Raw genomic sequence first — 22,020 nt, 5'->3', positions numbered from 1 at the left:
CTCTTCCTGCAGCCCGCCAGCGGCTGTGCTGAGCCGGGCAGCGCCCGTAAGGCCACAGGTTGCTCGGCCCCCGGGCCTTGGCCGCAGCACCCAGCGGCTGCCATCCCTCTGCGGAGCGCCAGCGAGGAGCCCCCAGCCCTGCGCGGGCACCCAGCCACCCTGGCGAGCGGCTCCCTCACCGCCTCACAAACAAGCCCAGCGCCCTCGCTGGCACAAATGAAAAATCACCAACCACAGGAATATCCAGGCGCTTCTGAGAAACCACAAAGCCCTTGCCTACATCTGTGTTTGAGGATAATGACTAAGAGCAACTGTTAATCAACAACCCAAACCCTCCCGTGGGCCTTTGCCTCTCGTGTATTAAACCAGGCGACAACATCCACAGGCATTTCCCTGACAGAAGCGGAGCTGGGGAGCTGCAGAGCCAAGGGCTCCAGCCAGGCACCCTGCAGGTGTGCCCGCACCCCTCCCTGGCACGGCTCAGCACCTCTCCTTCTTCAGGTGACACAAGTGACAGCGACCTGCGAGGCACTGACCAAGCAGAGCACAAGATCCTGCGACCACCCGAGCCATGGCTACTGTGCTGGCACCACCCACACACCCATCTCCTCTCTCCTTCAGCACAATGCTCCAGAAATATATTGCTCTCCATCACTGGCTCCTTACAACCTAATGGTCTGTACCACAGAGGCACTTGGGCAGTTCAATAAAAAGCTTAGAAAAAAGCAAGAGAAGAAATAGTGAAGTGCCACCCTCCTCTTCACCTGGTAGATCCACGCCCTTCAATCCTGGAGGCGCCACCATCATGCCCTCTCCACCTCCTTGCTGTTCACCATGGCACACGTGCCAAGTGACACGGCGCTCTGTTGGCTTGGAAGAAGAATGACTTCTGCCAAGCATGCTGAGGTTGAACTATGATGCCAGCCTAAGCACTTCGGACCAAAGTGCACCTTTTACAGCTTTTCTCTCCCATAGCAATTTAATATCCTATAAATTAGCTCGCTCTGTCATATTTTGGTCAGTTAACTGAAATAACAGACAGATGCTCAAGTGAAGAATTCAATGTATATTTATTATTCACAGTTAATTACTATCTACCAAATGCTGCTGCAGAGTTAAAGGATTAAGTACATAGGCCTTTTTTATTTAAACACTGATTTTTTTTTTTAATATATATACACACACAAGACATATGTCTGCAAGGCTGCATGATATACACCAATTCCAAAATAAGGAAACAATCAAATGGTCCAGGTGTAGAATGCCATAGATTCCTTTTCCAATCACTTTACAAAGAAGGAAGAAAGTGAGTAACAGCTAGCAAGGAGAGGGGGAGAAAGTAATACTCTACAGGATAGCTCTCTCTTTCATCTGCTGGAAAATTAAAGTGTAAGGCAGAGTCCATCTCAGGAATAAAACATTTGTAACACTTAGTACAAAAAAAGGCACCCTCCAACAAAAGATTGCCCGTGCTTAGCCAGGGCGGGAGGAGATCTCCGCTGTAGTTTTTGGATTCGTTGGTGGGGTGATCCAGCCAAATGGCCATTGAAAGGAAAAATAACGCAACTGAAGATTGGCACAGAGAGCGGTGCGAGCTGATTGCTTTCCTTTCCGTCCAATTTAATGTCACACTGCTCTGGTGGAGGAGCAAATGGCCACAATAAATGCCATTATGGTGCGGGGTGGGGATTACAGTCATCACACAGCCTGCTGTGAATGGGGAGCGGGGTGGGGGGAATCTACTTCAACAGTAACACTGACCTGAGGAGGGAGGAGAAACTGGAGAACAGTGATGGCAACCCCACTTTTCAAGAGCAACACGACTGCAAATACTCCTTATCCAGGCCAAAGAGACAGGCTGATTACATGCATCATGTAGAAACATTCACTAATAGCATAAAGTTTTTTCAAGCACTATTTTTCTTGAGGTTTCTCTGCATTATAAAGTTTTCCATCAAAGGAATGTACATTTAATAGGACATCTCAGGGCTATTATTTCTCAAATTTCCCCCTTAACCCTCCCTCCCCAAAATATTCTTCCTCATTATCCCTGGTCATAACTTCCCCCTTTCTCTTACTTCTTTTGAGGCTCCTGGTTGCAGCTCCCCACCTCTCACAGCAGCCTAAGCTGCCACTTGAATGCCGTGATTTTATTTCCCTTGGAACAAGGGAAATTGAACAGTAAGACAAATCTTAAGATTAAAGCTCCATCTCTGTTTGTAGATTTTTCTCAAATGTCCATTGATAAAATCAACCCTCTTTTACACCCTTCCCCCAAAAGTATTTATTTACACATAGGCAGAAAAAAAAAACCCCTCTGAAAAGCTCTGGACTGTCCTTTTAACGTAAGAAATAATAAAAAAGAAAATAAGGGAAAGGCACTATGGAAAAAATTACAGAATGTGCTCAACCGTACACCTTTAAGAAAAAACAAAAAAGCTGTCAGCGCAGCATTAACAGACTTCAGTTGTACATTGGAGCTTCTCAAAAGCAGGTCTGTGACTCAAAAAAACCCACAACAACACAGAACAAAAAGCCACAGAACTCTTCTCCCTTCCTCTGCTTGCAAGCTGCTGAGCTTGAGAAGAAAGTGCCAGAGGAGAAGAGACAATAAAAATTCGATTAATACCTCATCTTTCCCAGGCAAGAAGAGCTGAATGTTGAAGGCAAAAGCAGAGACTGATGATTTTTGTTTTTTTTTTAAAGGCAGGACTGTGGATTTGGTTCTTCTCTCATGTCCCTTCATGTCAAATGAAGACCATTTGCAGAGAGAGAAAATACCAGCAGAGTTTCTCCCTTTTCCTTTAACTGCATGGGTAGGACTTTATATGGCATTAAAACTTCATGCACTGATGGACAGAGGAGGAAGGGGAAACAAGAAGAGTGAACAAAAGGGGGTAACCCAGGAGCAGCTGAGGAAATTTGTTATTTTCATTTTTTTCTCTTTCTCTTTTTCTTTTTTTTTTTTCTTTTTTTTTTAAAGATAAGTTTTGGTGTGTAAGTTGAACTCTTCCCTGCCTCCCCCCCCCAACCCTGCCACCTGCCCCCGCCCCCCCCACCCCCCCCCCACAAGTTCCGTACTGAGTGAAGGAGGATCACCTCACGGTGAAAGATGACTCAGGTTTTATCGCCGTGTGATTTTAGGTCACTGGCTGCAGTTAGGCTCTGTATGTGTATTTACTGTTTCTCTGGTTTCTTTAAATAATCTCTAATATTTATCTCTAGATGTTCCGGTTCACCGGGGTCACGTAGTTGCGTGGAAACATGCCCGTCTGTCCGTGGCAGGCTCCCTTCCACCAGTTGGGGTCAGAATTGTCAAGGACTTGGATAAAGTCTCCGCGACGGAAGCCCAGCTCTCCTTCCTCCTGGGGATCAAAGTCAAACAGGGCCTGAACGTATGTTGGTTGCTGAAAGGGGAAAGAAAAAGATACACGAAGTGAGAATCATCCACAGCGCTCTAGACATCTGCTCCCTCAGGCAGGACTTTAACTTACGCTGGAGTTTAACAACAAACATTTGGGTTGTTTCATTTCCCTACAAGCCAGCTTCCAATATCTGTAACAAGGCGTTAAAATAGGAAAGTACAGTCTAGAGAAGACCTTACAGAAAAGTCAGCTTTCTGTGAAAGAGCAGAAATAAAGATAGCACACGACTCAAATGTTTTCCTAATATTTTCCAGTCTTCATGACCTACTGTAAATCTGTAGGCTATTGCAATACAGTAGTCTCTTTGCTAATTCATTGTGTTTTCACCAACAGACATTATGAATATAACTGATCTACCTAACACAAAGTTGTTGATACACAAAACCTGGATGTTGGCATTTTACACATTTTCCTTAAAACTCTCAAGTATCGAGAAATTCTGTCACAGAGCATTTTGCCTGGTCAGCAAATACTTCCATCCTTACGGAAAAGCTAACAGTCTACTTAAAATAGACTTGCATTCCTAAAATCAGGAAGGTATCTTCATGCTTGTCATTTTCAGTCAGCTCTTCTCTCACCCTCTGTTTCACTGACCCAACAGTGCAGAGCCAGATGTTAGTTCGGACAAACCGGTGCCCACAGCACCTGGAGAGCAGTACGAATTCCACACCCCCTGTCTTCAAGCTAGAACTAGAATGCTGCACAAGGAAGCAAAAGGATTTATCCAAAAATGACAAAAGATCCAGTTACATGCAATGTAACATTCTGATTGCTCTGGGAAATGGAACAAAACAAAGAGCTAGAGATGCATACACAAGCTGCTCCGCTGGCACGTAGCAGTAGGTTTTGGTTTCTCTTAACACTGGCTAGATCCAAACCAGATCCATATGTTACTACCTGCAACCACTTCCTCAGGAAAAACCAGTGCCAAAGCTTCACCGGCTACTGAGGTGTACAGTTCTGGCTATAAACCAGTATAAATAGAACTATCCTTTCTTACTATGTCCTAAACGAGGAGTAAACCTCTTTTTAATGCACAGGAATCAGATGACCTTCCTGCAACAGTATCCATAAACATTAAGACAAGCCACTAGTTCACACAACAGTAACACTTTGCCAGGACTGAGGGGGAGACTGAGGGGAAACATCCAGCTTATCCACCAGTATAATACTGGCTGCAGGATCTAAAGACACACTTTCACACACAAGAAAAATGTCAGTCAGCTTCCTTCCACCCCTATTTATTTAAGATGCAATCCCACTTCAGACTGTGGTTGCAATAGTTCATGAAGTGCATTCTATGAAGACACTTCTCTTACCTGTGGCACCTGTTCAATGTCCCGGAGAAATATTTGCTGGTTCCTGGAGACAGATGTGGATCTGTGATAATCTACCAGCTCGTTCAAAGAATTGAACTTCACCACCCAGAGGAAATATTTGCCAGCCCCATCTCTAAGCACCTTGAAGTGCTGCACATCATTTCCAAACCTGTGCGGAAAGAATGAAGAACGCAAAAAAAGCATATTATTAGTCACCGAGTACTCCTCTTTTGGGATTGTTGGCACAGAGTTTGGAACAAAAATGTCCTTCAGGGACCAGTGCAAACTGTCAATGACACTGATAATATAGATACCGATTGGCTGCTGTAAAAAAGATGTCCACTTGTCAATTGCATTTTACAGAAATCAGTGATGAGAAAAATGGAATCCAAATACTGAATTTATTTTGAAAAAAAACCCACAAGATTCACGCGTACTTTTCTTACAATAGGGCTTCAGTTTAAAACCAGCTTTTCAAACCACTCTGAATCTGCAGAAGTTTGAGGTCTGTTTGTAAAGGATTTCTGGTGTCACAACACTTTATCTTGGATGACATGCAATATTTCAGCTACTTTACACTACGTTGCCACATAGCTGGCATCCGGTACATGTACTACTTCATGTGTGCATAAAGTCACCTGAGTCGCTGAAGACAGCGCACAGAACACCAAGGACACATGCCGTGGGCTTTGCAGTACAAATACCAGATCACATTTACAGTAGCTGCACCATGGTGCCTTCTGCTTCACGCTCCCAAATAGAAAATTTTGAAGTCAAACAGTACAAGCACTTTGCTTTAGCTCTTCACCCACAGCAATTTCACAGCAGTTTAGGTTTGTGCTGCTCTTGGCCTGTACTTCTCAGAGTCTCAGTCCCTGCCTCACACAGCACCACTCTGTGAGTGATAATTCAATACGTAAGCACCAGTCCCATCATAGGTAAGTTACTGGAAAAACACTGCCACGGGGAGGGGGTAGGATTGTCTCTTTTGGCAGGAAGTCTGGTCTTATGCAAAAGACTGTCTTGCAAAACAAAAGGCTCTCTCTATTCTTTAAAAAACAAAAAGAAAACAAAAAAACCCCAACCCCCCCAAAATGCTCAGAAGGTTATGCTGCACATGTAATGCAGCAACTAACTCTGTGTTAACAATTCTTTCTGACAAATAATGGCATTCAGCTGAAGCTACTTTTCCAACAACTTTATTCTGAATAAAGAGGAAATCCAAAGAGGTCCATTGGGATTTTCCAGATGAATGGCACTTCGGTATTTTTACTTCAGTCTAAAACACTGAAAACAGAAGACAACTGTTCCCCACTTGGCATGCATAGCTTCTATACATTGGCTGAAAAAGTAGGCACTATCTTGGCTACAAAGCTAACACTAAAGGACTCATGAATACTGCCCTCTGCTTTGCCTTCCTCAGCCTGAGAGCTTCGCACCATTTCAAATCCTGCAGATCGCTGTTTAGGAAAAAGACTTCTAAATTAAACAAACAGGGGGGAAAAAAAAAAAATCAACTGAGAAATTACCACCAGATGGCAACACTAAACTGACAGGCAAGCAGAGCTGTGCTATCATAACTTCATGTTTCTTAAAGGAATGCACTTTCTGGAATGAAGCTTCCATTCATATCTGGTATTCCAGCTCAGCTGATTATATCCAAGCCAGAAATATAAACATCTCTAACATCAACAGCTTTAATCCAGTCTGTTGGTATGACTCAGTGCTACTGTACAGGACGGCAAAAATTTGGTTACAGACCAAAGATGACCAGAAAAAAAAAATTAACACCCTAAACATGTTGAGACAGATCACTGATAGCCACAGAAAACAGAGCAAACTACGAATTGTGCATGGATGATCAAAAATTATTGTTAGGTTCTAAAGAAAATCTTGTTCATTTCTGATAGGAAAGAGGAAGATTACAGAAAGTAAAAAAGCCCAGCAAAATCAACTGCTGAGGATAGAATCCCTCCTACCCCCAAGCCACATTAAATTACATCACATCCCCCTTCATGTTTCTAATACCTCTATCTTACAGTGACTTCAGACGGGCAAGAGGGGTATTATGTGGGTCATGGCTAACTAGCAGGCTCCTGCTGGTTAACAGCCAGTACTTCTAGTATGGTTACTCAAGGATGAGAACTGCTCCTTCTCGCTTCACTGTTATTAGACTGAGTTTCTCTACCAACGTGGACCCCACTTGTGAGAGATCGAAGAGGCCTCTGTTTTCACAGCTACATGTCCCAGTGCTAGACAACATTAATATCCCCAAAGCACATGTCAAGCAGACATGATAAACATATTTGGAAGTGTACTATACAGAGAGAAGAGTAATAACTTGTACTGCAGAAGAGGAATGAAGAAGGATGGGAGAAAATACATACACACTGGGCACTCTGTAGCTGTAAGGAGGAGAAACAGGATGCACAAATAAACCAAGAGAGAGTGCCTGGGACTACATGAGCCGGAAAGCAACGTGCCACCACATCAGCCCTGTGGGCTCATCACAAACCAGAACGTATATATTTGTTCTGTTAGAGGAGGAGTATCACTGGAAGGACAGAAACATGACAGAGCATCTGGAAGATTATTCCTGCTTTTCAGCATTGCCAATCACCCGCCCTTTACTGACTAGTCCAAACGAGCAGTAGATGGCCTGATTACCCCACATGATTGCTTCTGGGCATTACTTACTTGACTGAGAGGGAGAAGTCCCCAGGAGCGCTCTCACTCTCCCTGATAAGGAAGGCACCGTCGTGTCTTTGTTTGCCTAACATCTCTTCAGCCTTTGCTCGGGGAATCTTTCCAAAAAACCACCTGCGTAGCAAGGAAAAGAAAACAATAGGGAAAGTTAAGAATGTCAATCCTTTCATGGAGGAACCAGACATAGATATTCACACAAAGATGAAACGACTGCTAACAGAAATAACTACACTGCACCTCCCTGCCACTGCAACACAGGCTACTGAACCCATGCAGCTTTTCACAATGTTTCGTCCCAGCAAGGAAGCAACCATGACTCGTTAAGTAGGTGCTTGCAATAGCCCTATTTCATCCAATTTTGCAATGTGCTAAGAGTGAAATCCTCAAATTACAGGATTTATTTTCAGAGGTGGAAAAAAAAAACCCACTCAGAATTTAATGCATTATTCACATTGTTTCGCACTCCAGTATATCTACAGTTTAGCATATAAAACAACACAATGAGAACCTAATGTACACAATTGCTTCACAGCAAAGTCCTGCTTTGTGAGACTAAGATGACTACCCTGGGAACTTGCTACAACCTTGGACAAAATTAAAAGGTCTACTGTGGTCTGCACTGTTATCTTAGTAATTAGACCTCATAACCTCAACCTAAAGATTAAATGCCTAGCTCAAGCAAGAAACTTGAGTCCCTTCCTCTGTCACTAAGAAATGAAGTCTCACGTCTCTACATGTGAAGTTTTAATTGTTCAAACTGTATGATGCCATCAACTCTGAGACAATGAAGTAGTCCTGCACTACTGGCTGGTCACTATTGAACTTCCCTATGATAAAAGCACCATTTATTTCACTATTAGTACCCAAAGATAATCAGTGAGGGGTAATTACACAGTCTCCTTTATTACTTAGGCCTTCTAAGGATAAGTCACCCATGCTGAAGCCATGATTTACAGAGCAGAAAATATAGAAAATTTAAGTTATTAAGAATTAAGCACGAAACCATCAATATTTTAGCAGGTAGAAATGTTTTAAAAAAACAATAGTATTTGCAAAATGCAAGGGAAACGTAGAAGGAAGATCCTGTCTATAGATTGACCCATCCCGCACAAGTGGAAAGTGCATTTTAACAACAGCAACTGTTTGTCTATTTTAGATCAGGTGGTAAAACATGACTGCTTCAGCAGAGAGAAGGAGTAGCTTCATTCAGCAACTGGCTGTTCCTGCAGCCCAGAGTCCAATCCTCCTGACCCCTACCACAGCACTGCAGTCAAAGACGGTATCGTGTCAGAAAGCTAAGGCAGGCAGGAGCGGAGTTACACGCAGACCAAGTGAGCAAAGTTCCCTCAAAGTCTCTCTCTGCTTCACTGCAGAGGAGTGCAGAGCTGGGCATGCCATTTGGTTCTAGGAAAGATGCTGGTAATATTTTTTCAGTAGCCTCTTTTCTTGCTTTCTCCTACAGTTCGGACCATCTAGCAGTCACATGAAATAGCTGCACCATAGAAGCCACATCTGAAGTTCGTGAGAGCAGCACAGAAATCAAAGCCACAGGCTGACCACCTCCACACACACTTCAGGCAACCAGATAGTCAGCACTGACCAAACAGCCCCCCGTCACGGGATTCTTACCCACATTTACATCTGCATTTCCAAACTAATCCAAGATTAAAGGCAAACAAGGGCTGAGTGAGTGGTAGGTCACATGGCATGGGAAAAGCAGAACCATCTTCACAACCAAAAAGTACAGCTTTCAGTTCTGAGTAACAGATCACACAGGATAGAAGCACTTACCACAGCCTGTAAGCATGCAGATGATTGACCTTAGAGGAGAGCATTTACTAACAAGCTCCACTCACAAAGTTTACTTTCTACAGCGAAGGTTTTGGTGCAGCAGTAAGACAGAAGTTGCAGAACCCTCCCTGAAACAGTTGTTCTTAAAAGATGTCACAAAGTCACATCTCTAAGAGCAAGCTATCTCTAGAGATGAAGGAGGCCCAATTATTCGATTACCAGACTTGCCAGCTCCTGGTAGCTCTCACTAACTGCCTTCAATATCTGCTCACCACAGGAGGCTACACAAAAGCACATTCCTGTATTATATCAAGGTTGATTATGTATTTCTACTATATGCAACATACTCAATAAAACAGCTCTAGAACATCCCCCTTGTAAAAGGGGTATTCACTCTATTTAGCTATGCAGCTCCATTACGAAAAGCATTTTGGCACTGAAAATGATACATCTTGTGTTCAAACTTGGTTTCCGTGATCACCTATACGTGTTTTACTTGCAACGCTTGCTGTGTACTTTTTATCCCCTGGAATGGAAAAGAAAAGTTTTCTTTCACAATGATCCTATTTCCAGTGAAGAACTTCAGGGCATTCAGTACTTTCTTGGTGGTTTAGCATCTGCGCCACTTCTCAGCACCCAAGGTGGCAGGGAGGGAGTGCCTACCTGTCTCACTGCACTCTGCTGCCTTCAAACTCAACCAAGAGAAATGTTTATGTGACACACCTTCAGAATTCCAAGGTAGTATTTTGTTCCCTGGGCTTTGGGCACAATTGTCATAAAGATAAGGAAGTCTTGATTTTTGCCTCTACCAAATGTTACATGCAGCAAGCTTTGTGTTATGTTTTTAGATATCTTGCCATAGTCCTTGTTTACAAAGTGTTTCCATTCTGTTTAGTTCTCAAATAATCTCCATTATTTACATATGACTTGGAAATGAAAGCCTCATCTTAAAAAACCCAAAACCCGAAACACCTCACCCATTTCTGTAAAATAGAAAGCAAGCCTGAAAGCTCAACAGAACGTCTATCATACTTCCTGAAGTATACCCTATTTTCTCCCTAGATTTTACTGAATCACCACAAACTAGAAGTGTATAATTCGATTGAAGGAAGTAACATTTCCAAAGCAGCAATATCAAGTTCTTATTCTGCCAGCTGTTTCTAAGGCACTGTAAACAGAAAGACTAAAAATCGTTCACAATTCTTGAACTCCCTTGCAGTTTTATGACTTTGTTACCACTTAGCCAAAATAAAAGGAGCTTGAATTCTAAATATAAAAAAGATGAAAACCCCACAGATGAAAGAAACAAAGGAAAGTTATTTTGCAGGACTGCTCTCTACTTAAGAACGCACTTCTACAGCATCAAGTATTGTGTACATATGAATCTTTGCTGCAGAATGACTGAAAAAAATAATAAAAATCACACATGGAGAATTAGGCCAAAGAAACTGTCCACAACACTCCCACAGCTTCCCTGCTGAAGGGCTGAGCTTGATAACACTTCTCTCCAGCTAGCTTTGTAATGTAAGTGAAACTCATCCAGTCAGCACCGCAAAACCAAATCCAGGCATTACTGCTGATGCTGCACAGCTAGAGGGAGATGCATTGATTGGTACAACACAAAGTTCACATTGCTTTCAGACTCGCTTCAATAGGCAGTTTGGCAATTCTTCTGCCTTTCCTTAGCACAATCACGTAGCTTGGCTGATTTCCTCCACGTTAAGTTACGATATTGCAAAGTGAGACTGCAGCAGTTATCTTCAAGAAAAACAGATTACAAACACCCTGAGCACTCACACCGTCAGTCTGATCCAGGCTGCTTCCTAAACGGCAAATTCCTCCCCTGCCCCCTCCAAGAGAGAAAAGTAGTCCTGCCACCGAACCGCCCCGTTGTGCCTTCACAGGAAGCCTCCCTGCCCAGAGTTTCCTGCAGCTCTTCTCTGAGTGTCATGCCTCTGTCTACTTACATCTTGGCTTCGTTAACTGACGTGGCAATTCAGGTTAACGCTTCAGAACCCAGGTAACTCAGCTGGTGACCAAGGCGTGCCACATGTTCCTTTCAGCTTCATTTGCGATTAGTTACAAAGGAAGCTAAGATTTGCAAAATAGAAGCAAGAAACACTGCATTTAAGACTAGCTGTGGGGCTGGAGGATTTAGTCTCATATCCTAGGACAGGATTTAAAGCCATTTTCAGTTGCTTTCTTTCCAAACCTCCTTGAAAAGCCCTCACGCCACCTTCCCACAACTGAGAAAAGGAACATTCTCTTTCTCACTCCTAGTCAGCTGCCTGCAATTTGCTTTTTGTATGACCTGTCTGACTGGAGAGCTCTGCACTACAGCTAAGCAAACATTATACTATAAAAACTTTTGCATAATTTCCCAGGGTTGTTAATGTACTAGTTAAGACTCCCAGCACTGCTGACACACAGAGCTAACTCATCCAGCTGCCGTCAGCAGTTTAAACATCTTCAGAAAAGGTCAAATTAACTATGCTTAAAAACCACTAGCAAATTCACCCACTTGCAGGCTCAGATATTGTTCATTCCCTTTTGATATCAAAACCGAAAAAACTAACAGCTGTATCTCTCTCAAACAAAATACCTGCAAAACTGCTATAAGATGACGTATGATGATTCAAACCAAAGAGGGAGAAATGGCAATGAGAGAGAGATCCCCAGCAGACTAGCGTGATCAGGGTAAACTAGACACATTACTGCAGCAGACAAGGCTTTAAACAATTTCAGAATTTTGTGTGTTCTTGCTTCACTTCCCACTTGGCTGCACTAAAGCAGTATACGTCCTCTTCTTGGGGCACCGTCCCACAGAAGCTCCCTTCTCCCATTTCAAGAGACCCCTTAGAAAAATAATTCTTTTTTGGATTTAACTGCAGTATCTTCATGATATAATCACAGTCAACAATTAACAAATCAATCATCAGGTTTTTGTAGGCAACAAACACTACAGCTTCTCGTAAAAACCCTAATTACAGGTTTTGCTGTTCCTTCCTAAACCTTTTCTCGCTTTTGAATCTGTTACCCAGAGCTTGCTGTTTTCTTGTTCAGATGTTCAAGGATCTCAAAGCTTGGCAGAACCAGAATTTAATAGAAGACAGCAGAAATATATGAACTAACAAAAGGCACATAACCATTCATGAAGTGCTACTATTTTCATATGCTAGATTCTTTACACTAAGAGGAAATGTTCAAATTAGTTACTCAAATACAGTTCTCTAGAGTTGCAAAACAATGCCAGTGTACTTGTGTAACAGTACACACTCTCTGAGGTCAGTCTGTTTTGTGAGGAAGGTTTTGGACCAGATGACTGTTAGAGGTCCTGTCTGACCTAAACAGTTCTGAGATTCTATACTCAGGATTTGATGTAGACATACTAAGAATTCAGCTCCAAATATCCTTAAACATTTTTCTGTTGAGCTGTGAATCCACAATTTTTACTCTTATCTGCTATGCTAAGTAAAATAGAGAATCATCACAAGAACACAGTCGCTCTTTTTCCAGGGGCAGTGGTGGTGACAAATCTCTACCCCAGTGTTCTGCTGGTTTATGCCTGCCATTGCCAAGATAGTCCATCTGACCCTACAGCAAAACACCAGAAAAGTTTCCAAAAATACCCTGCTGTATAGCTAGCTGTGAAATGAGTTACAGTAAACAATACCACCAGAGATAACACTCTATAGCCATACATTTTGGTAGATCTGGCAAGGTATGCTTTGCAAAGTATTCAGCAGAAAACCTTCCTTCTGTGGAGAGGATGTGCAAAAGTAAAATCAAGGGAGCCTATCACCAAAGCTCTACTTACGGGTGTGGTTTCATTTCTATGTAGTTCTTGGGAATGAAGCCGTCTTTTCCATTGAGTTCTGCCTTGTACCAATTCTGATCGCATTCTTCATTCAAAACCTGAAGGAAGCAAACAAAAAATAAGCTTAACACATTTCAAGACACAGCAAAAAACCGATGAAGCTACTAGCTTATTTTTCCCATTCTTGTTTCAGAGACTGCTCTTGTAAGATGAGCCTATTAAAAAAAAACAAACCTGTGCTAGTCATCCTACTCCACTGTATCTCATGAATGTTTGGAACTGTTGTGAACAAAAAGCTGAATGAGTAATTTAAAATAGCCAAAGGATTTTAGTGCCAAACCCCCATGCTTTAGTGAGAAAGTCACTGTAAGTCCACAGGTACTTTTAACAGGATAACTAGACTGAGATCCGTGCCAAAGATTAAGTTGTCTGTCATCACCAAAAACTCTGCCCAAAATCTGCAAGCCAAGAAATTCCATATCTTTATCACTTCTAACAATCGCTTTTTCCTGAATTCAGCTGACAAACCTGATGCTCTCAGCAGAAATGTGATTTTATCCAGCTTTTCTGCATTTGCACTGGTTGCACACTGAATATGTTAAAGATTCTAGGCAACATCTACATTATAAACCATTTTACAAGAAAACTCCCTCATGATGTTAGTACAGGCTCAGCTGCAGATCCAACTGACAGCTTCAGCTGGTTTTGCTGATACAAGTTAAAACCAGGTTAAATCAGACAGCATAAACAGTGACCTGCCTGTTGAGCATTTTTTATGTTAATAAAGTTAAACACATACAAACAACAAAAGTAGATGAACAAAGATGTCCGTCCCCCTCCCTTTAAAGGGATACTTTTCTTGCTATAACTTTATTCTAAAACGAATGAAAGATCAGCAGTCACAGCAGAGAAACCACAAGAACAAGTAGCTTTAAAAGCACAAATTGCTATTTCAAAGCATACTTGCTCTATAAACTTTGTTGTTTTATTTTTCATTGAAATTCTGCCAACTGGTACAGTGCAACAGGCAAGCCTGGTCCGCTAACTGAAAGTAGTCTCCCGAATAAAGTGGTATTATGTTCTGTAAATAAAGCCATGCTATAGTTTGAAACTACCTCCTCAAAAAGATGTTATTTGGAGACATACTACAGAACCTGCCTCCCCTTTAGAATTAAGCACCACACCACTGCTTTTCCCTGGACACTTTCATTCCTTCTCAGCTTCCTGAGGTTCTTCAAATTGGCGACAATGGCCAACAAAAGCTGAATCTGGTTTTGTTTTTTTTTAAAAAAAAATATATATACTTAAAGCCTCAAGTCACAAAAGCAGCACATGATTAGCATTGGCTGAATGTGGGAAGATGAGGAAATGCAAAGAGAAAGAAAACATGAAGGCAGATCCAGAGATCACATACTACATACACACAGTTATGGTGAAGGTATCCACCAAAACCCCAAAATCTTCATAAACAATTACAGCAGTTTCTGATTCCCCCTCCCCCCCAATCTCACTAAGTTTCTTTTTTGGAAAGGTGATGAGAGGAAACAAACAAACAAAAAACCTCAAAAGGAAAAGCAGACAAGAATTTACAGGCGCAGGCCTTAAATTTCTTACAGCTGATGGAAGTGCTTCAAACTCTAATCACCATAAGTTTGCTGCCTTTCAAAAATACATGACATATCAACACTTTGATCTGCCCCACTGTTGCCCGCTACGTCTAAAAGAGAAGAACCTCAACATCTACCAAAATGAAATCCAATAAAGCTAAAAAGAGAACAGAATCTGAATTTCCTCAGTGAATTACAGCGCGTAATGTTACCCGGCTGCTCCTTAACTCCCAACTGAAGATGCTGATGGTAGGATGGACCCCCCGCAGGCAGCAGCACTTCCACTGGGGAACTCTCATAGTAGCAGGGACACATCTACAAATCTTGGGGTGAGCAAAGATATGTACCTTTACGGCCCAATTCAGGATATTTTCAGTGGAAGAGACTTTATATACTTAAAAGATCCTAAGTACTTTTATATGGATAAAAATATTGAAGCTATCTTTTCTGCAGTTACTGCTCTGGGCTCCAATTTATTTATTTACAAGCATTGTTTTAGCATGCATTACAGTTCAGCCATTTAGCAAGAACGATTTGACCACAGGTCATGAGCAGTTCAAGTGTGGCTCTGTTACAGGCTCTGAGGTAAAAGCTTGCACATGGAGAGTTGATGCACATCAGCTGACGTCTGCTGAACTGCCTTTAAGCAAGAAAATGGTGCACATCTTTCACAACCACTGTGCTGAGAGACAGACTTCTGTGCAGAAACTGATTCGACTCCAGAATACAAAATACGGGTAGGTAACACCAGCAGGCAGCTCTGGGATACTGAGCAAGGAATATGGAGATTAAAAACAGGTGTGTAAAAAAGCAAATTGCATAGACTAGGGAGACAGAGGGCACAGGTTGAAGCTCAGATCTGCAACTCAGGCACACAAAGATTTTGGCACATTGGCTTCAATGACCAGGAAGTTTGGCTGTTGTATACCTCGACCACCATCACTAGACTCGTTTACAATGTAAGAGAAACAAATATGACATTTTGATGTGATTTCTAATAATCCAAACCTTATGTAATAACATGCATTCCCTTATCAAAGATAGCACAGATCAAACCTTTGACATGACTGTGTACCACAAACTCATTTCATTACCAGTAGCAGTTAAGGGATATAGCAGTTTGTTCTTTTTCCAATCAAAAAACCCACCTGGTAAAGTGTAGCTTCATATGAAGAACACTACCACATATTTGTGCTTTTGGCAGTAAGTATTAAAAATTATCAGAAATTCTAATGCCCAAATGTAAATTATTTTAATGAGTTTTATCTTGCTCTGAAGATATGCTAATGGATTTGGAGGAGCCAAATCACATAGGGCTTGGGGTACTCATTAATGCTTGGCCTGAAGCCAAATGCCATCGAGGGAGCATTGCTGAGGCATGCATTAAGCTTTCTGCCTGGGAAAAAAAACCCCAAACCAAACCAAAAAAAAAAAAAAACCAACCCAAAAAACAACAGCTTAATAAAAGGCCGAGTTAGGTGAACTGCCCACACATATGCACGTGCAACCTGTTCAGGGGACTTCTGCTGTAATAATTAATCCTCCACAGCTCCCCCCTTCAGTGGCTTTGTTTGCTCCAAGGACTTTTTCCTGCTTCACACCCCGACTGACTGACATATCTCCATAGCCAGTTGTCCTTTCTAGGACCGTTCAAACTAGCTGTCACAGCTCCATTCACACCCTGGCAAACGGCCAGACTATCCATGGCCTATATTATATACCAGGGAGCTTATACACACACAGTCACCCTGTAAACACCCTTGTTTTCCCCTTTCTGGGTCTTTCAGTGTGCACTCGTCCAGAGGCGATGGCATGTACTGTTTTGTTTACAAAGTTCCACGACCACATATTTCAAGAGAAGTCACCTCCATAACACAGCTATCTGCAAAATCATTTTTTCTGACAGCCTCTTCAAGACACTGCTGGAGCAGCTCCCAATGCTTAGTCAAGCAAAAGTGACTTGTACTGAAGTACCTTAAATTCAGGACAACTTTGCAGTCACGTGCACAAGGCTGGAATTCTGGTGGCTGCTATGAAGTTCTGTAGCTATTATGACAACTATGGAAGAGTCATGTAAAATTTCAGCTTTCCAAAACAACTTATGCCACTAACATCCATTAGTGAAATACAACTGAAAAGTAAGTTGGGAGCACGCCTAAGAACTCTGCACTGGTGTATCCAGCTTAGACATTTACAGCTGACACTGCTCTCTCTTAAATTGTAAAGCCACTGAAATGAAAGAACTGACTTCAAGTAATTAAACCATTTTTCTGCAAAATATTTTAAGAAAAGCATCCAGTAAATCCATCTGTCCCATACCTCCAACTGGCCTCCAAGTGATTTCCAGAAAATAATTAAGATTAAAATTTATCATCTGGATACTTTAAAAAAAGTGTTATGCCTCTGAGAAAAATAAAGACTCTTGACTGAACTACAGTGATATTTTCCCAGACTTACCAAAACTATAAAATTTAGTCCAAGTACTGCACGTATCACTGGATTTTACTTTGAAATTTTCCCCAAGTAGAAATAGATACAGATAAATTCAGCAACAAAACAAAACTTAAAGATTCACTGCTCCAAACCGAAACAGCTTTGGAGTCTGCAAAAAAAAAAAAAAAACGTAAAAGGAACACACACTTATTTTATCTCTACAACTGTTAAAACCCGTTGCTTTTTGTATAAGTCAAAACGTAAAGCGTTCCTCTGCAGCCAATCCCCTTGGCTGCTATAGATCTAATCAAGTCTATGCCAGAGGGACCCTTCCTTTCACACTGGGGCATCTGTGCCTGAGAGGAGGAAGAAGGAAGGATATTTTTAGCCACTACATTTGAACACATACTGCCATGTGATGTCCTCCGTCTGCAGTCAGCCCTGTTTCACAGTAGTAGTGGCTCAACTGCTGCCCCTCAGTTTCTTAGTTTGATAATAGACCTCTTATCAACAAAAGCCCATCTGTTCCCATGGAAATGGAGAAGGGGCACCGCTGAAGAGCTGCACAAAGCAGTTCCCAAGTTTTAGCTAGAACAGTTCACACAGGCGTCCCCAGCAATTTTCAATTCCATACCTAATGAGTATTTCTAAGCACAGCTTTTCCACCCCTGTGAATTGCTGCACCAGTCTTGATCCTCTCAAAACAAAACAACTTTCAGGAACACGCAGGCATTAAACTGGAACACAACAAGCAGGACTGGCATCTCAACTCTCAAGCTGACTCCCTTATGCAAACATGGAACTAAACATAAGGCCTCGAACATACTTACGTGCTTGCAAAGTTAGCCAAATTCATCAGAATACTTGAGTTTTGGAAAGACAAAACCCAAAAAACTTGTTCAGGGAGGGCTGAGTTTTGGCTGAACCTCTTCCTTTCCCTGAACTGTAAGTTTTCGGGATTTTTGCTGAGCTGGGTAACACAGCTGCTCAAGTACAACCTGTTAGCTGCTGATACAGTTTTTCTCCTTGACAAAGTTGCAGTAGCGCTGCCACAAAGAAAACAAGGAAACATTCCCAAAGTCTCAGGAATACAAGGAAAGTGCTCACAACAATCCAACTTGGGCAGGATTTAAAATTTTTAAAAGTGAACAAATGACTGAAAAGCAGCAATTCCGCAACTGGATTTTTAAGCCTGGAAATTACTTGTCCCAGGGTGGAATGGTGGTTGGGAGGCCAATTCTCACTTTCCCTAGAGGTGCTTTAACACAGCTTTTTATTTCAGAGAAAAATGGCTCCTTTTCTGCTTCAAGAGGAGAGGTACAAACTAGCTACAAAACCAGCAAGCACCCACTGCTTCAAGGGAAGCTACACCTGGATTCAACAAAGCAAGCTCACCACAGTCCATTATATGGCATTTTTCTTCACCACAAACTTGCTGCAAATGGCACCACAGGCTATTCAAAGTCACCTCTTCAGGGTTTTGCAGAAGACAATCCAAGACATGGCCTGGTAACCTGCAGCTCCCTGCCTCATCCTCATGTTGCACAAAATCCCTTAAACAAATGAATCTTCCTCCAGCTGGCTGCCTAACACCATCAACAAGGTGGCTCTGCAGTGGAAATGGCATCTTGTGGAAACCTAGGGTCATCTGCACATCAAATGGCACTGTAATTCAGGTCAAGTCAAATGAGACTTTTTCCTGTTAGTGGTTTACTTGTCATGACACACAGTACAGTTCATTTTAACTATACATTCAATACAAAAAGATACATTAGATGATTAAGATTACTATGTCAAGAACACAACTGCTAAAATACTTTATTTTTCAGATCAAAATCTAAAGCACCGTGTCTGGACATCCTTTAAGATTGTGAATACTTGCTCTCTAGGTGGATACAAAAACTGTGAAAAGGCTTAACAACCACTGAGCAAGCGTTAGTGGAAATAACCACAGAAAGATTATTTCTTAAACTGCCCTCAACTCCGTAGTATTACAATATAATATTTAAATAATGCATGTAGATTTTAATAGAATGCAATAATGTGTTGTGGATACAGGTTTTCATTCTCACCCTCACCCCAATCCTCATTATCACTGTAGAAACACTTCTTCCACCCTTATCCTTTTAAAGGCACAAAAAGAGCACAAATATGAAGTGCAAGGACCCTTCTTCCCCACTCCTCAAGTGATGCTTTTGTCAGAAGCCTTATCTGAAGTGATGACTGCTACTTCAACACTGTGCACACGCTGACTTTTCACATTGACAGTGTTTACCCCACCAGGCCAAGCAGCTGAAAGTAGGAATCAAGGAGAATACATTTTGAAGCTTTCCAAATCAAAAAGCTAGTACCTGGATCACATAGTACCATCTTTAGACATATGTTCCTCTTAAAGAAACTAAGTTATTTCCATTCATCTTGACGGAACTTGGACACTAGTAGTTGGAATATAAGACAAAGCTGAGAGGCAACAAACCAAAAATGACAATGAAAGTCAGACCACAGCTGCTCTAGGATCTAAGCTCTTCCAAACTGTAAATAATGTTGTGCTCCAAATCTATTGCACAAATCTACTCATTACTGGAGATTCAATCCATATGAACGTTTATAGGTAAATCTAGTATTCCCCAACCTTCAGAAAGGGTTGATGCGGAGAATTAGTTGGGTAAGATTACAGGGAACAATGTTACTTTTAACTACATGAGATAAAGGCAAGTTGCTATTACAATTCCATGCAATATTTCACCATGCAAAACTCCAGATAGAAAGGGATACAGTGGGTCAAGAAATCCACAGTAGCACTGGCTGGCAAGTATAGTAAAGTATGACATAACAAACTCAAGTCCAAAGAAAGGAACGTAGCTAGGAATTAGCATTCAAGCTTTCACTTCAAAACCACTTTTTTTTTTTTTTTTTAAATGTATGCAACACAAGGATACTTGAGGCAACTTGAAGTTAGCTGAGGTACAGTCAAGCCTAGCCACAAGGCCAGAACTCAGCACAGACTAACTTACCCTGCCTCTCAGGCCTTGCAAGTTTTGTACTACTACTTCCCCTCTGGCAAAAGCCTTCAATTATGAAGACTTATTTAAGATAATAGGAGAAAGAGAAAGAAGTAAAGACAGAACAATCTAGACAACAATTCTCTTTCCCTATGCCTCAACTTTTTTGGTTTATATGTGGCACAAAGAGATGGGAGGAAAAAAACCCAGTATTCTAAAGTATATTGCAACAATCTCGAAAATGTCTGATGGAGACCCTGGAAGCAGTCAATAAAGCGCAAGGAACTTTGCCACAGGTCTTGTCTTCAACGAAGCATCCTTCTCTGTAGGAAGTTTACACAAGCACAAACCACAGAGGTAAAACGATAACAAATTCACCAGTTCTGCCTACATTGCTTGTGAAGGATAGCGAGACGACAGCCTCAGCGACTACAGAATTCTCTTGAAATCAGCCTTCCCACTATTACCACTTGTAGAAAGGTTAAGCTATAGATGACCACAAAGTGTATTTTCAAGAAGAATGCTGCAAAATCTCCATTATAGAAAGTGGCCTGCAGTAAAAATCAGCATTGGTGATTTTACAACCCAAACAAAAATAGCTTTACAGAGCTAGAAGTAGCTACAGCTAGTGTTCTAATTAGGCTTCCCCTCATCTAAGAGACTCCCAAGTGTTTCAGTAACAGCAGTGACTCTCAGAAGTGAGATTCATTTTATGTTCAGCAACTTCTATGGTGCTTAACTGTAGGCTAATTCTGATGAACTTCATAACATAAGGATGACTGTTCAACATTTGGATGCTGCAATGAATGCACTGCCTCATTTCAGGGCTTGATCAAAATGGAATGCAAAAAAAGTAAAAAGATCGTTATCACAGCATAAGCTCCACATGTAGAGAGAGAATGCTATGGGATTCACAAGAAGTGTTTCTTAAAAAGAGGAAGGGGAGTGTTGTTTTTCCCTAACAGGCCAAGGGTTAGTTTACAGTGACTAAAGACCAGGACCAGCCGCGTTTTGTAACTAGCTGTAGTGCTCAGGATGTTATCACGGAAACAGAAGACAAAACATCCTTCCCTAATCTCAAACCCAATCCACATCGAATTTGGAAGCACTGAAGAGCACAGCATTTTGTCAGTTTTCTGTTGTGCAGTGTGGATTAGTTTACTCAGGTACTAGCGGGACGGTCACCTGCTTGCAAATGAGTGTCTTTCCTCACTGAGTTTTTACTTTAAAAGTAAACAAAGTAGCACTGTTTTTTTTAGGTTTAAGCAGGGTCCCAAAAGAACCATAAATGAAACACACAAACAGAACAGGTCAAGGAAGTTCTGAAGCCTAGAGAGCTCTATGCTATCCTCCACTCTTTTTTCATTGAGGAAAGAAAACAGCCTTGAATTCAGAGTATAAACCTGCTCTATTTGGGAAAGGTTCACAATCCAAAACCACACCCCAGAATAACCCAAATGCATATATGCACATCTGTACATAAAGAACAAGGTATACATTGCCTTAAGCATCTAAATAAACCCTCGATTTTGAGAAGAAAAATTTTGAAAGAACTACTTTTACCTAGTGGTCAGATTAAGGTCTCCTGGTTTCTATTCCTGCATCTGCTGCTAACACAAACGCTATATATTCCAGGCCATCTTAAGAGAGGGGCTCTTTGTGGCTACCCCTTCAGGATTAGCAACATGGATAGCAAGCATAAAACACATCTGTTATCATATGCTCTAGACTGTTTATCCAAGTACAACCAACTACAGCTTTTCAGGCCCTTAATGAAATTGTTAGGCTTTTGTAAGAGTTCCTGGCACAAGCTCTGAGGGATGAAGGTTGAAAGTCACTCCACCAGAAAATAATAAAAAAAAAAATTAAAAAAAAAATAATCAAGCATTCCAATGAGAGTGTTTCAGAGTTGCTTTCAAG

General features: G+C 41.6%; 1 protein-coding gene across 3 annotated transcripts in view; it reads right to left on the bottom strand.

Annotated features, from left to right (window-relative positions):
• Positions 1–1,051: 1,051 nt before the first annotated feature.
• The window catches only part of GRB2 (growth factor receptor bound protein 2), a 61,956-nt gene continuing 40,987 nt past the window's right edge, over positions 1,052–22,020 (bottom strand). For all 3 annotated transcript variants that reach the window (XM_040581680.1, XM_040581687.1, XM_040581682.1), the window contains 4 exons: positions 13,059–13,156; positions 7,442–7,564; positions 4,745–4,913; positions 1,052–3,407 (listed from right to left, as the gene is read on the bottom strand). In XM_040581680.1, coding sequence (XP_040437614.1) covers positions 3,222–3,407; positions 4,745–4,913; positions 7,442–7,564; positions 13,059–13,156 — 576 coding nt within the window. In that variant the 3' untranslated portion in view covers positions 1,052–3,221. The remainder of the gene's footprint in view (positions 3,408–4,744; positions 4,914–7,441; positions 7,565–13,058; positions 13,157–22,020) is intronic.

The sequence above is a fragment of the Falco naumanni genome, chromosome 1 (assembly GCF_017639655.2).
Source record: "Falco naumanni isolate bFalNau1 chromosome 1, bFalNau1.pat, whole genome shotgun sequence".
In the NCBI taxonomy this organism is placed as follows: domain Eukaryota; kingdom Metazoa; phylum Chordata; class Aves; order Falconiformes; family Falconidae; genus Falco; species Falco naumanni.
Note: the sequence above shows the minus strand (reverse complement) of the source record. Positions and strands in the feature narration are given on the sequence as shown.